Source organism: Hydra vulgaris, chromosome 07 (assembly GCF_038396675.1).
Source record: "Hydra vulgaris chromosome 07, alternate assembly HydraT2T_AEP".
Lineage (NCBI taxonomy): Eukaryota > Metazoa > Cnidaria > Hydrozoa > Anthoathecata > Hydridae > Hydra > Hydra vulgaris.
This window is the reverse complement of record NC_088926.1, coordinates 6524874-6542500: the sequence shown is the minus strand read 5'-3', so window position 1 is coordinate 6542500 and position 17627 is coordinate 6524874. Positions and strand designations below refer to the sequence as shown.

General features: G+C 27.9%; 1 protein-coding gene across 1 annotated transcript; it reads left to right on the top strand.

Annotated features, from left to right (window-relative positions):
- The first annotated feature begins 2614 nt into the window (after window positions 1-2614).
- Window positions 2615-3643, top strand: LOC136082534 (E3 SUMO-protein ligase ZBED1-like). Its single transcript, XM_065801942.1, has one exon. It carries the CDS (start codon window positions 2615-2617, stop codon window positions 3641-3643), a length of 1029 nt encoding a protein of 342 aa, XP_065658014.1.
- The last annotated feature ends 13984 nt before the right edge of the window (window positions 3644-17627 follow it).

Genomic DNA, 17627 nt, shown 5'->3' with positions numbered 1-17627 from the left:
TTAAAAATTCGTTTCTTTATTACTTTTTTTTTGTCAATTTTTTTTCTGTATAGGTGTTAATTGTAACGAAAATCGGGAAATGGTCTGTTATATCAGTTTTTAAAATACCTTTTTGCAAATCATTATTAAAATTATCTGTTGAAATAATGTTATCAATTAGAGTCGCTGAGTTTTTTGTTACTCTAGTAGGTCGATTGATGAGGATATTGATCCTGTTTCAAAAATTGCGTCATAAAAACATTTTACTTTGTAGTCATTATTATAAAGAAAACAATTCATATTAAAGTCCCCAAGTAAAATATTTTTTTTCTTTTCCACGTCGCCTTTTTTAATAATTTGTTGTAAAAACATGCTTTGGTTTTCGCTCACGCCACCAGGTGGCTGGTAACAACAGCTAATCAGGTTTTTTATTTTTTTGTTTTCAATTTCAATTGTTAAAACTTCTTTATCGCAGTCAGAAACGCTCAACTCGCGTCTAAGTATAAGCCTTAGTGTTTCATGTGCGTAAATTAAAATTCCACCACCTCGTTTGCTTGTTTGTCTCTCTAATGAAATTATGTTAAAGTGCGGGATTTGAAAAGCGCTATTTAGATCTTTTAAAGTTATACAAGTTTCTGTTACGCATATTATATTAAAAAGATTTTTTGTTTCTTCTAATAGATTTAAAAGTTTTTCAAAGTTACGATTTAAACTTCTTATATTGAGGTGGAGAATATTGAGGAGAATTCTAATTTGATTAGAATTTTTGTCAATAACATTCTTAAAAAGAAACTCTTCTAGTTCTTTTGGAAAAAGATACGAACAATCTGCAAAATTCTCAGAATAAAAATTACTGTCGGGGTCTAGGTTTTCATCCAAGGAAAAAAATTCTTTTTCAAAGAAATTAAAAGCAAGAGATTCAAAATTATTTAATGCAGCCATGATTGTTTAAAATAAGCTCAAAAGATTTACTTTTAAGAATGCGTATTTTAGTTTACTTTTATTCTATCATTCTCAAAAATAGTATTTTATAAGAAAATAATTTTATGGTATCGAACAGAAACATTCTCACCGTTTAAGCGTCTTCGTTTAACATCGGCAAACAATTTTTTTCTAATCGAAACAGTCTCTAGCGAAAAGTCTTCGTTGATAAAAATATTAGTACCTTTAAGTCGACTCGATCCTTGTAAAATCTTAACTTTGTCTTTCTATCTTTGGAGCTTGATAATTATTGTCCAAGATCTTCCGTCTGTCTTCTGTCCGGTACGATGTGCACGCTCGATTTCAATGTCTTTAATTCCAAGTTGTTGCTGGAAAAACAAATGAACTTTTTCTTCCGCTTGTCCCCACGTTTCCTTTTTATCTTCGTTTAAGCCATCTATTCGCAAATTATTTCTGCGCGATCGATCTTCAAGCTTACGATGTTTATCTTTTAAAATTTCGTTTTCAACTCTTCCATTCTCTAGTTGATTTCTTTGGTGTTCAAATTGTTCTTTAGTAAACTTTTCGTTAAAGTTCAAACTTTCAGCCATATCTACAATTTCTTTTTCAAATTTTTTTTATTTTAACTATATTTTCGTTAGTGTTTTTTTCGATTCCATCTAATCTTTCATTTATGATTTTAAGATTTCCACTAATAATATCTAAAACTGTTTGTTCGTGTTTTTTGAACATTGCTTCTGTTTCTCTTTTGAATTCGCTAAACATTTCTTTTTTAAATTCATTAAACATTTCTTTAAACAATTTCTTTATTTCTTGTGTAGTTATTGCCATAGTTAATTTTAAAGTTGGTTTATAAAGATGATAGTTATATATATATATATATATATATATATATATATATATATATATATATATATATATATATATATATATATATATATATATATTATTAAATTCTTTTTATTTTTCAGTTGAAGAGCAGTTGAGAGGTTCGGACTGTTGTAATTGTAATTGTAAAAATTAAGTACAATAACACATTACAATACAATAATATGGTACTGTAATAACAGAGATGTATTTAAAACATTATTTATTGTTATTGTATTGTTGTAATTAAAAACAGTTGTATTGTTTAAATAAACAAAAACTGTTGTATTGTTTAAATAAACAAAAACAGTTGTATTGTTTAAATAAACAAAAACTGTTGTATTGTTTAAATAAATAAAAACAGTTGTATTGTTTAAATAAACAAAAACTGTTGTATTGTTTAAATAAACAAAAACAGTTGTATTGTTTAAATAAACAAAAACAGTTGTATTGTTTAAATAAACAAAAACTGTTGTATTGTTTTTATTCTACCTAACCATGAGCGAGATCTCGTCTCGTTCTCGTTTCTCGTGAGAAACGAGAAATAGAAAATTCTCGCGAGAAGTAGAACGAGACTTAAATATTATATTATTTTCAAAATTAGGAATTATTAAAATTTTCAAAATGCTTAATAATTTGTTTTTTTAATTAATTAATATTTTGACTCCGTGATTTTAATTAGATTTTTAATTAGATTTTTTAATTAGATTTTTTTTAAAAAATTAATTAAAAAATTTTAATTAGATTTTAAATATTTTTAATTAGATTTGAAATACAAAAACTTTTTGTATAAAATGGTTCACTTTCGAATTTCATTAGTTTAACAATGGGATTCAACTTGACACACATTGTTCATATTGAAAAGAAATATTCTTGCCTCATTTCAATGATCAAAAATATCAACAACAAAAAAAAAACCTGGAGATATTTTCAAAAAACAAGTGACGGTGCTGAATGTAAGGCGTGCAAAAAGTCTTTAAAAACAAAAGATGGAAACACAAGCGGACTTCATCGTCACCTCGAAAAAAAACACAGCCAAAATTACGTTGAGTATTCTGAAAAAACTGACGACTCTCTTCTTCCTCCTCCTAAGAAGAAACAACGAACCATGGTCGAAATGCTTGAAACAAAGTCCAAATATGACAAAGACAGTTCCATTCAAAAACAGTTTGACTCTGCAATGCTGGATTACTTTTGCCCTGATCTGGCATCCTTTTCAGCAGTCGAAGGAAGAGGTTTCAAGAAATTGTTTGACATTGCAAACCCTAAACTGAGCCTTCATCACAGAACAACATATTCAAGAAAGTTTTCAATTCGGTCAAGAGAAGTTCAAGCTGGAATGAAGAGCATAATAATGGAGATTACGTCAAATCTAAAAAGTGCTGCATTTACTTCTGACCTTTGGACTTCTAGAGCTCAGGACAGCTACATCTCTTGGACTTTTCATGCTATTGACGAAAATTGGAGACTACATCACTGGACATCCCATGTCCAACAGTTCCCAGGCAGATACACAGGTATCTTAATTGAAGAAAAGCTGGATTCTTTCTTAGAAGAACTAAATTTGCTTGTTGATTTGCCAATCTACTGCGTGAACAATCAGGTAAGAAACATGAAACTTGCAGTCAAATTGTCAAAGCGCCTTAACCAATACTTGTGCAACAATCATATTTTGCAATGTGCAGTTCGAGACTCATTTGGAATGACTGCTGGAATGGATGATGCGTTGCAAACATGCAAAGATTTGGCTTATTTAACTCACCAGTCAACAGTTGCAGCTGAGTTGCTTGAATCAAAATCAGACGCTCAAGGAATCAATTTTAGACAGTTACGCCAATCTGTTGACACAAGATAGAATAGTGAACTAGATTGCATTGCTTCGGTCCTACATCTAAAGAGTGCAATTATCAGCTTATGTGCAAATGAAGATATTTTTCTTCAAAGACCATCAGTGCATCACAGTGGAAATCAATGGAGGGAGCAGTAGAAATTTTGGCACCACTTAAAGAAGCTACAGAAACGTGGTCGGCTGAGTCTATTCCAACAATTAATACTGTCGCCGATTCTCTTTGTTTAATTCATGACAAAATTGATCAATTTATTGAGACGGATGGAAAAAATGGCTACGGTGTCTTGTATGCAAAAAACTTCAAAAGCTGCATTGAGAAAAGATTTCCTCTTTGTCAGACTGGAAACTTATTGAGTGCTACAGCAAACTACTTAAATCCTGCTTTAAAGGGACTTCACTTGAAGCTCTTCAAAAAATTTCAAGCAACAAAAGAATGGTTAGCCTCACAGTTTAAGGATAATGTTGAGTGCCAACCTGTTGCCAGAGTCCTTTCAGCAGATTTTTCCACCAATTCAAAACTGAAGCGCAAGTTAAACGTCAGACTTGAAAAACAAGAGCCAACATCTGAACTGAATCCTATTTTGAGCGAAATGTGCCAGTATGAATATCTCCCTGATGCCAAAAAAGACTTTCTGATTCTTGATTGGTGGAAATTGCATTCAAATACATTGCCAGAACTCTCTTCATTAGCTAGACAAATTTTAGCTATTCCAGCAAGTTTAACTAAATCAGAGAGAGTTTTTAGCTCAGGTGGAAATGTAGTCCGATCATCCAGACACAATATACACCCAGAAAAAGTAGAACAAATCATCTTAATCAGAGAAAATATTGTCTTGTTGGAAAAGTTTGGCAAAAAAATTCTGAATTAATATTTGAAAAAGTTGTGTACATTTAACAAATGTCATTTGTGTCTATTTGTCAAAACCATGTTTACAATTTTTTTTTTTTACTTGGATTTTAATAAATTTGTTTTCAAAAATTGTTAAATTTCTCGTCTCGCTCTCGGTCTCACGAGAAGTACTAACTTCTCGTCTCAGTCTCTTCTCGGTTTGAAAAAACCTAGTCTCGCTCATGGTTAATTCTAACAATACATTGAAGTTCTAAAACTATTGTATTGTATTGCTGTGATGTAAAACAATTACAATAACTTTTGTATTGTATTTCTGGAATGAAAAACAATTACAATAACTATTGTATTACTATTTCAAAGTCCAATAGCTATTGTATTTTAAAGTATTTAGATTTTTTTCCCGCGCATTTGGGCACTAAAAAATTCAGAGGTGCCCGTGACGCTCGTTTTTAGCAGTTATTTATATATATAAGTTTTATTTATTTTAAGAAGTGTAGTGAAGCAAGGAAAGTCAAAGAAGTATATATATTACGTATACTTAATAAATAATAAGTTCAGGGGCGCTCTTGGCACCCGTTTCTAGCAACCATTTACATATATAAATTTTATTTATTTTTAGTTCAATAATACAGCTGTTTAAAGAATAATTCATTTAGATTTAGCATTCGTTCAAAACCATAATATTCATTCAAAACCATACAAATATATAACTTATCATATGTTTGTAATTAAATAATTCTTTACTTTGTAAAGTGAAATTTTTGATTTTTTTATAATTTTGTCTAAACTGATGTTGAAATGTTTCACCTGATGATGACGTTTCACCGGATGATGACGTCTAAAGTAATTGATTAACTACATAAAGCGCATGAAAATTATTTTTTTTCAATATAATTAACCGCAGTAATAAATTACAGCGTTATGGAATCAGGCTACCATTGACCTGGGTTATTATTGATTGGATTGTCTAAAAGTGCAAACTACTTTTTGCAAAAAATTTTGCAAAAAAATTTTCTACATTTTCAGACTACTCATCACCTATCAGACCGTACCGGTAAATTTTGTAGGGGTCATTTTTGAAAAATGAGGCAGTTTAGAATACCAAATAAATATTGATCTTGATTTATGTAACAAAATTCTTGTATAACTTTGCAACTAGATCCAAAGGTTGTCCCAAAGACATTTTTCAGGGGTGGTTAAAAACTATGCTAATTTTTTATTTTCTATTTAGAAGAAGAAGTTCCTGGATTTTGTTTCCATCAACCTGAAGCTTGCTTTAAAGCTAGGTACAGTATAATAAAATAATGAAAAAATGAATAATAAACAATAAAATTTGTTAAAGCAGCCTTCTTCTCATCTGTCTGTTATGCCCCTTGGTTTCTAAATTCATACTTGGTTGGAAACTTACCTTCAAATTACCTTGCTGTTTTCAAGAGTGCATTTTGCATCATAGATCGTTTTATATATATATATATATATATATATATATATATATATATATATATATATATATATATATATATATATATATATATATATATATATATATATATATATATATATATATATATATATATATATATATATATATATATATATATATATATATAAGTAGCATGCAAAAGTAACCGGACAAGTGCATAACTTGAGATAACTTTTGAATGAAAAGTCCAATTTCACTGAAACGTCTAAAAATTGATTACAAATCTAAAAACAAACGAATTTTTACTAAATCTAAGCAATCTAATCTTAAAAGTTCATTTAATTAAAATTTCCGCGTGCAAAAGTATCCGGACAAAAATAAAAAACTTGAATTAGATTTTTTTTTAAACATTTTTTAAATTGAAAATACTTTATTTTAAAGTAAATTGCTTTAGTACTTTGTCGGGAAACCCTTAGCATTAATTACTGCTTGACAGTGACAAGGAATTGAGTCCACCAGCTTCATAATCACAATAATTTTTATTTTTCGCCATTCTTGTTTCAGAGTATTTAATAAATCAAACTTACTTGCTGATTTTTAACCTGAAATTCGTCAATCTATGTGTTTCCATAGATGTTCAATCAAATTAAGGTAAGGACTTTGCTATGTCAATTCCATTAATTGAATTTTTTTGTTTTTGAAAAAGTCTTTTATAAGGGTTGAAGTGTGCTTTGGGTCATTGTCCTTCTAAAACATCCTTCCTCGAGGCATTTTGTCTTAAGCATGTGGTAGCATAACATTCTTAACTATATATTTGTACATATTTTTGTCCATTATGCCATTAATCAAATGGATAGGACCAATACAATCTTTACTAGGCAAATGTGTTAAATTTTGCTTATTAATAAATAAAGGAACTTTACATATTGCTAAAATGTAAAGCATATGCACATTTAATTAAAAAAAAAAAGTGTAATTTTATGACACTCTAATACACACATACACACACAAATATTTATATATATATATACATAGGTGTACCATGGGTTACACCGGAGGTAAAAGCAGCAGTAAAAGAAAAATAAACGTTATGACTCAAATACATCGCTGCAGGTCGCTATATTCATGCAAATTTACCAAATGAACATTGAGTTGCAAGCTAAAATATTACAAAAGTAGTAAAAGAAGCTTGTATATGAAGAGGAATAAGTTTATGCTGTGAATAGAATAAATTATTGCTGCGAACGTGTAAGTGTATGCATTTGGGTTAAGTCTAACCCAAAATGCATACACTTACACGTTCGCAGCAAACAACTAGTACAGAAATTAATTCACGGCCTAGAAACAACAAACAGTTTAACAGCTATAAAAAAGACGAAGTTTGCGCAATATTAAATAATTATCTCCAGACAGTGTTTGCAGCTGAACAAGAAGGCTCTGTGCCACTTTTTGATTTACGCATACAAGCCATAAATCAACCTAATGAAAACAGCATTATGAGCGTGAAGTAGAAAAAAAACTAAAAGGTTATCTGAAAAAAAGCCATGGGTTACGACGAAATACATCCACTACGTTTCCCGTGGATGTTATTTATACAGACTTTGCCATAGCATTTGACTAAATTCCACACATCCGCTTGTTACACAAACTACGAGCTAATGGCATTAGAGACAAAATGCTAAAATGAATTGAGAAATGGTTAACTGGTCGGCTACAGAAAGTATTATTTGACGAATTAACATCTGAATGGGTGTCAGTGATTAGCGGTGTGCCACAGGGCACGGTTATTTATCACGGTAAAATTATTAGAGTCATCTAATCACTTCAAGATGTCACCCTTTTTCAAGCTGTCAGATAAAATAGTTGACTGGTGATAAAATAGATGACCGCAAAAGTGGCTATGTCTTTTAACACCGATAAATGCAGAGTTATGCATGTTGGACGCATTAACAAGTCAACACACTCATACACAATGACACAGTCAGATGGAACTCGTTGTACGTCAAAAGAAACGATAGTTGAACAAGACCTTGGGATTATTGTTTCAAATGACTTAAGATCAAAACTTAAGTTGAAACAACAGTCTCAATTGCAAATCAAAAACTTAATTGTCTCATAAAAGCTTTTGCAGACTAGTTTTATGAAAGCACTGTACCTTGCATACATTCGTCTACATCTAGATTTTGCAGTACAGGTTTGGTCTCCTCACCTAAAAAAAGATATATATAATATATACAATATATATATATATATATATATATATATATATATATATATATATATATATATATATATATATATATATATATATATATATATATATATATATATATATATATAATATAAAGCATAAAATAACAGCTGCGTACAAACTAAATTTATTCTTCGTAATATTTCGACCTGTTTTTGCACAGATCGTCATTAGACGTAAAATATAATAAAAAAAACCGTTACAAATATTACATAAAAACGTCAAAGATATTAAAAAAAGATATAAAAAAAAAAGCCATAAATGGGTACATGAAAACGTAAATATAAAATTAGCAAATATTATTTAATTCCGTTTTATTAAATGATTTTTTTAAATAGAGGTCTCCAACTGTTTGTAGAAATTTTAATGCCATTGTCACGGTTGAGAAGTATAGGAGCGTGTTGTATTTCTTGGTATGTTGAGGCTTAGTTAATTTCAAGTGATTCTCTAACTTTACGTTCATCGTACTTTGATTTTATTGCTAGAGTTTTCGGATTTGACCAATCAAACATACCATTACATTCTCTACCAAGTTCGGTTGCACCAGATGCATCCTATTTACATTTTAAATAGTTTTTTTGATGTTCAATGCATCTCGCTAAAATTTTCTTTTTTGTTTCGCCAATGTATATGCTGCCACAAGAGTATGTGAGTTTATAGACACCGGGATTGCTATTGGGAATTAATTTAGACTTGTTGTTGCATAAGATGTTTTTTAACGTAGGTGGTGTAGTAAAAATTATTCTGACGTTGTAAGGTTTAAGTTTTTTTCTAAGTTTTGGACCTATTCTTGGGAGCCATGGAAGTTTAACTGTATATTTATATGTTTCTGTTTTACTATAATTTATTTTAAAAAGGTTGTTCTTTTCTGAATATAGTTCTTAGCAGTTGTTTCAAGCTTTAATTTATCGTGTCCATTTTCTGCAAACATGTTCACTAAAAACTGTATTTCATCATTAAGACACATTTTGGAACAAATTTTCATGGCACGAGATACAAAACCTTTAAAAACACCGATAACTATTTTTGGATTAACGTTTGATAAAAACAAAAGCTCTTATTATTGCTGAGGTTGGTCATTTTTGCCAAAGACTTACAAAAGGTATGTAAATGACAGTCATGCAAGATTCAACTCAATACAAAATCATGATAAGTTCTGGAATTATTAAACAAACAAGATCTAGCAATAAATTATACTTCAGAAAAAGAAAAAAAGAAAAAGGAATTTAACTTCTTGGATATAACTGTAACCAACACTAATAACTCATACTATAACTTCAAAATCCATCGAAAGACGGCTATCCCTAATATACAAATAAAACCTACATCAAACGTTAATCCAAAAATAGTTATGGGTGTTTTTAAAGGTAATAAAATCAGTATAAATTGAATCCCAAGTTACTCTAAAAGATCATAAATAAAACTTCAAGTTATTTCAAGTCTTTAAAATATATTGTTTAAGCGAAAAAAAAAACGTCCTTTAACCACGTATACAGCTGAGAATATTGAATGTGTCCGAGCCATTATTGAAGAAAACCTGCATACAACACATGATATAATTGAAGCCATGACATCAATTAATCGTTTTACAATCAACGAAATCATTCACAACACATTTAAAAAAAGAAAATTATCACGTTGGATAACCCACTAGTTAACCGATCAAAATCGCAAGAATAGAGTTGAGAATGTAAGGAAAATGTGGCCCTTTTCAAAAACAGCTCATGGAAGCTATGTGATATTATTTTAGTGGATGAGTCATGGTTTTATTTGAGACAAGTTGGACGCAAGTCGGCTAACGCTAGTTGAGTCAGTGAAGGTGAAACTCCAAGTACTATTTTTTTTTTATTTATAGGGGAGTACTACGAACTTTCCTAACGAAATAAGTATTATCAGAGATAACTTTACTCTTAAACTTCAGTATAGCGCCAGTAACTAGCTTTTTGATCAGATAACTTTGTTTATGTATATTACTGTCTTTAAATTTGCTAAAAGCACAGCTTAGCTTAATAGTGTAAGTTTTTTTTAGTCTCTTTTTTAATAGTATAGATAAACCATTTCGAGTAACATTTCTTCAAACTAAAAGACGCATTGTACTTGGCAGTGTGTTGGTCAATCAAAGAAGTGTACTGTAAACCGGGGTTACTTTGAATAGCGGGTAACTTTGAATACAAATCTTTTTTTTTTTCAAGTTGTAATTATGGCAAGTACTTATAAGAATCTGTTCAAACCTTAAACATCAAAGTGTTAAAAATAGTTTATATTTTGATTATTTAAAGTTTTACTTTATTTATTGGTTTTTATTGTTCCTTAAAAAACGAATTAAATATTTCGGATATTTTTCTCAAAAAAATTAGTCAGAATACTTTGTACACTGCCTCAGCTAGTGTAGCAGCTTATTGTCTAAGTTGCATAATTTTTGTTTATAAATTTATTAGCCATGTAAAATCTAAAGAGGTGTGTTAGCCTACTATAGTTATGTTCCATTGCTATAGCATAACATACTTTATTGTATACATTTTTTCGCATATGGGGTAACTTTAAATAAGGTTCAAAATAACCCCACTACATAAATAATCAAAAACATGAAACAACTTAAAAAATTTCTTTGTCGTACATGTATTATATATAATATTATTATGAATAAAAAATAAAGTATCATTTGTGTAAACAGTAAGTCACACATACATAAACATTGTTTCTGTATGTGAACACACACAGATATACAAATATTTATATACGTGTGTGTGTATAAACATAAACACATACACATATGTAAACATATGTGTGTGTTTCTACATCGTAGACACACACACACACACACACAAACACACACACATACATATATATATATATATATATATATATATATATATATATATATATATATATATATATATATATATATATATATATATATATATATATATATATATATATATATATATATATATATATATATATATATATATATATATATATATTTGTCTGTGTGTCTGTGTATCTAAAAAATTTTTTTGCAAAACACTAATAAATTTTAAATCCTGTATGAAAAATATGTCATATAATATGTGTATGAACATTCAATATTGTGTTGAATTAAATTTGTTGAAAGTACTGTTATTTATTTTTAAATTTGTTTTTGTTTAGCATTTCATAGCATTACTATTCAATGTTTATACGTTTATACGAAAAAAAACTAACGTAAGGCAGTATATAAATTATACTGAGTGCCAGTTTTCAAATTTTATGTTAACAATAAACATTATAAGATGAAAGCATTAGATGTTCATTGTGTGCAAGTTACCATCTTGCATAATAAAGTTTAAAAACTTAATCCGAAAACACATGGAAAATCCATAGTATACAAATATACAAAAATGTGCTTCTAGTCAAATTGTCTCTGGTTATGTTTATAAAGCTGACTATTTATGGACAACAAGGACCAAAAGTGGACCACCTAATGTTCAATACAATTAAATTCAGGACGGTTTGATTTTATTCACTCTTTTGACTGGTTTGTTTTTGTTTTTTGTCAAATTGTAGGAGTTAAAGTTCCTATTAGTTATAATCTAAGCAATCTATACAGTGAAAAGGTACTTGAATTTACTAAAGGAAATAGTATCATATTGCGAAGAAAACAGTATCTTGTTATATAACTGGTAACTCTACCCATTTATTGCAACCTCATGATGTTACATTGTATGGACCTCTTTAATAGTATTAGAGGGAAATACTTGATCAATCGAAAACCTCTTGTTCCGAAAAAAGCACAGACAATTACAAAAAATAAATCTCCTTTGTGCTTTCTTTATTTATAAACATTACATTTTTTCATATTAAAAGGTAATCGGCAACTTAGTAGCTTAGTGGTTTTGAAAGAAATATAGGATTTACCCATTAAATATTAGTATAATCTTCAATCATTTGCCAGATGGTAGTTGTAATTTTAGTAAGCCAAGCAGTAATTAATGTACTTAACAATTGTTTTATGTTGATGTCAAGGAAAAAGCAGGCTCAAAGGAAAGAAACAAAAATTACTTTTGCCCTTTTTAAAAGTTTTTTTTTTTGAGGATTTTTTTGCAAAATGTAAAGATGTTCTACTTGCATTGTCTGTCAGTAAAACTGATGTAAATGAGACTTTTTTTATGCTAGTCCACTTAAAACTTACCCATTAAAATAAAATAAAATACTAAATGGGTGTTTGTTATAAAATAATATTATTTTATTTTAGCAAAAATGAATTAGTGTGAAACTTGACTGTTGTTTTTATTAAATATTTAAACAAAACAGTACGTTTTGAATAGGTTTTGCTTTTACAAAAAAAGGCATTCAAAGTTACCCCATTTGTGGGGTGGGTTTGAATGACTGTTTAAATTAATATTATACAAAAGCTTTTTATTTAAATATTATTTTGATTTTGAATTATGTAAGAGTCAATCTTAGCCCCTATATTCATTTTGTTAAATTTCAAATATTGTCAATAGTGAAGGAAGAGCAAGTAAAAATATCTCAAAAACGTTCAAAGTAACCCCGGTTTACGGTACGTGTCTTTAAATATTTCATAGCTGTTGTTTGCTGATTTAATTGAAAATAAGATCGATTAATAAATCACTTTTAGGTCCTCAATAATGGCATTATAGTCACTTTTTTGTTATATATATATATTTTTTACTTTGCGTAGTTTAGAAGTTTTGGTCAATGATTTTAGTTTAAAACTCCATAGGAGTGAATTATGGAGTTAGTTTTAATGTGTAAAACCAAGCAGAGAACTAATTATTAAACAGGGTTATGCAACCAAACTCTCAAATTAATTATGAAAAAAAAAAGAAGAATTTAAAGAAACATCAGAGTTAAATTGGTTCATTTTAAAAAATGCCCCTGTCTACACACAACACGAAAAGGAAAATGCAACCACACTCTCAAGTTATTTATCGGGAAAAAAAGAATAACTTAAAGAAACAGAGTTAAAATGGTCCATTTTAAAAAATGCCCTTGGTTACACACAACAACTTGCGAAGCATAAAAGCACACAAGTAGCTTTCTAGAGAATTTTTAAGTTTTTGAAAATAAAATTTTTTGTTCTTCTATATCTCCAATTTTTTTTACTATTATAAATTTTACAAAATAACTTTACTCTATATTTTTGCTTTTAACTTTTTAACTGCTAAAAAAATTTAAAAGTTTTTAACATAACTGGTGTGGCATATAATCTAACACTTTTTAGCATAACTGGTATGGCATATCATCACAAATATTGTTTGAAACACTTTACCAGAATCTCGTTTTTATTACAACACGCACATATTTATTTTATAGACCAAAATAATGATTAGCTTAGAACTCAAACTGTACCAAAATCTCCTCTTCTGTCAATGGTTTTTAAATCTAAAATAAAATCATGTAAAAATATACTATCTTGCTGCTTAATGTTTGGTTTACAGTTTACTTAGTTACAGTTTACTTAGTTATAGATGGTATTCTATCACGTGACGTTAAAATTCGCGGCCGCCATACTGTATGGCAAATAAAGTAAACAAATCTAGCGTTTGTTAGCATAACGTATTTAATTACAATTATTTAGATAACATACCATGAAGTAGATAGATTTTTGAAGATTTTTTTTGAATAAATTTATGTAGAATTTAATTACACAATATAAGTAATTTAATTTTTCTTAAAATAAAACTCTATTAAATAACTTGTTTTCAAAGGTGTATTATATTATAATACACCTTTGAAAACAAGAATTTCGAATGCTTTGGAGTACTTTATATACGGTTTTATACACTTTATATACTTATTCGAACATTATTAATAATTTATAAATAATGTGCGAATAAGTAAACTGTATAAAAAGTACTTCAAAGTATTCAAAAATAGACTTAATTATTTTTGTTTTACATTTTTAACATCTTCTTTTAAGTATTGTAACACATAAGGTTCTTTTTTTTTTTTCAGTATTTTTGTCAATTTGCTAACTTACATAACTCAGACACAGTAAACACATTTTGGTTGTTTAAGCATGTTAAATAACTTATTAAATTGTATTATTATTTTAAGATGCTATGTATATAAATAATATGCTGAATTACTTATTAAATTGCTTTAGTATATTAAAAGTATTTAATAATAATTAATAACAATCATAATTGGCAACAATCGAAACCACTAACTTAGAAGAATGTGTCATTTTAGAGGCAATCAACAATAATGCTAAAGATGCAAACAAGTTGCAGAGAATCCAAATGATTATAATTTTATTATAAAGTTCAAATTATTGAACTTTTATGTGTATCTTTTGCTGCCATGTCAAGAATGTTTTTTATAAAACAGACTTTTTATTGAAAAATTAACTTATTGCATGGGTGCTGTTCATAAGTTAAATTTTAAATTTAAAAGCTTGCAGTGTTTTTAATTAACCGTTCTTTGCATCAAAAACTGCTGCAAATAAAAGTATACATAGTAGATAAAATTGATTGAATTACTGAATAAGCTGAAGTAGGAATAGGACACGAATCAAATTCTAAAATTTTTTGAAATAAGTTGTAACATTTCAAGGACTTCTATAAGTAATACTAGTAAATACATAATAAATCTGTAAGTATTAAAACATTTTCAAACAAGCTGTTATAATATTTAGATTATCTATTTCATTTCTTTGATTAGTGTGCAATAAGTTTCTCAGAAGAGGTGACTCTTTGTCATTCAAAGATGTTATTAGTTGTGGGCCTTATGTACAATTCTATATATTACCACTGAAAGTAAAGTGTGTTGGACATGTGCAGTTTTTTCTAATTTCATTGAACTCAATGATGAATGTAAGCAAGTGGAACTTAATAATGGATCTCAATAATGACTTAATAACACAACCTTTTGCTGATACTATAAACTAACATAAATCTGAACGTCTCAAGTTATCTGGGTTTTTAAGAAATTTTCAAATACACATATTTCAAAAATATGCTCAAATTGACAAAAAAAAATGCTGGATTAGCACGTTTAAAATAATATATATTACAACTTCTTTTAAAATTTTGTTCTATATAAAGTTCATCTTCTCTAATTTGAATTTTATATGGTGAAAATAAAAGTTTAAATAAAGAGATTTTTTAATTATAGAAAGTTGGTTTATTTATTTTCATTATACATTTTAAAAGAGATTGTTTTGAAACGTGTGTGAAAATGTTGTTTTTTTCATAGAAACTATAAATTATTTTATTCTTGTTTTTAAAACTATGCCAAGTACTTGTTTTGTCAACAGTTGATATCGTGACGGTGACAAGATGTCTTTCCATAGCTTTTCCGCTATTATTAAGCATCAAGATAGTAAAACGCTTGAGTTGTCATCTAAGAGGCGCTGCGAGTTGATTGCAGCAGTTAATAAGCAAAAAGAACCAACCAAATCTTCGAAAAATATGCTGTGCTCACTTTATTTCTAAAGGTGTCTCGCCTGAACAATAAATTATATATATATATATATATATACATATATATATATATATATATACATATATATATATATATATATATATATATATATATATATATATATAAATATATATATATATATATATATATATATATATATATGTATATATATATATATATATATATATATATATATATATATATATATATATATATATATATATATATATATATATATATATATATATATATAATTTTATATATAATAGTTAGCAGGACTTTTAAGTACTTTTAGACAACTTTTTTATACCTTTTTTTTTTTAGTTCAGTTTATAAAAAACATGAGGAACAATTTATTAATTTTCTTGTATGCTTTAACAGTACATATATTTAGGCTCATCCATAAATAAATTTTATGTAGGCATACAATATCTGCTAAGCATATGTGCATACTTTACGGAAGTAATCCACGGATTTACGATTTGTGTCCCATTCGTTAAATTTCAATTTATGCAGGTCTACCCCACTAAAATGCTGTAATTTTGTAACATACTTAATTGCAGCAGCAGCCTGTAATGTTTGAGCATATTCCTTCTTTTTCACAACAATATATACAGGTAAACACCTATCGTCGAAATAAAAAATATTTACATGTACATATTGAAAAACTTTGTTTTGAGAAAACGCAAAAATGAAAGCGAAAAATAACACATAAGTCACAAAAACTTAAACTCCGTTTCGAATGGAACCTTTATTCAACTAACCCTTTCTGCTTTTAGAACCCTCATTTTAAACTTTGAATAAAAACTTTGCTTGAGCTGTTTTTGTTTACAGACATCAAAAATAGTTTAAGATGCATTAATGAGTTCATAAAATAAGACAAAACTGCACAAGCTCTAACTTCAGTGTTGTATATTAATCCATGTAGTAAAATCTGAAATGTAACGTAAACTGTAGTAAAATGTAAATGTAATGTAAACTTTGCTAACAAATCTATGAAGTAAAATCAATATTTTTATTTGCATTCCACAATTTTACACGATTCGCAGTTCTCTGACAATACCTGAATACTATTTTATCACTGTTATGAGGTTTTACAACTCTATTCAATGATGAATGGCCTTTTTTCCAATTTTTTTTATTTCTTCAAGCAGCACAAGCCATAAATAATATTGCAACAGCTTCATATGCTTTTAGAAGTGTTTATTTGGTGGAAGGAGATCAACATGCAACATACTTGTACTATACATAAAAGTCCTTGAAATGTTACAAATTATTTTTTTGATTTGATTCGTATCTTTTACTTCTTACATATCTTAATAAAGACATTTATATCAAACTTTCATCAAATGCATATACTTTTAAATAAAAGTTAAAAATAAAAGCTGTGTGTTTAAAAGCAGCTACTATTTACATTGAACCCCAAATAACAATAACAACATTATATATATATATATATATATATATATATATATATATATATATATATATATATATATATATATATATATATATATATATATATATATATATATATACATAGACGTAGAACGCGCTGGAGCTCGGAAATCCGTAAATTTGTCACTGTGGCTTTGCTCCACCCGGGAAAATTCAACAAGCTTTCAAAAATATTTAAAAAATAAAAACCATAATATACTTAAACATAAACAAATACAACAGTTTAAAATCGATTTTTATATTTCCGCAAATACCTATGGTGATTTTTAAAAGTTTAAGCTTTCAAAAGTTTATATTATTTTTCGAATTTTAGAAATTCCACGCTTCTGATGAACCTCAAGGGAGCTTGAGAAGGTAAAAACGTAACAACAAGCAAATGTTAACGGAACTACATAAACTAAAGAGTTGTGTGAGTTAAACGTTCGTTTAGTATTTTTTTTTCTTTGATAGGTTTGGCAGTATTATTTGTATTAATTATTTAAAAGTTTTGAGTTAAAAATCATTTGAATTAAAAAAACGCAAGTTTGTGAAGAAATTTTTTAATTGTTCAACAGTACATTGACTTTTAAATAATAAG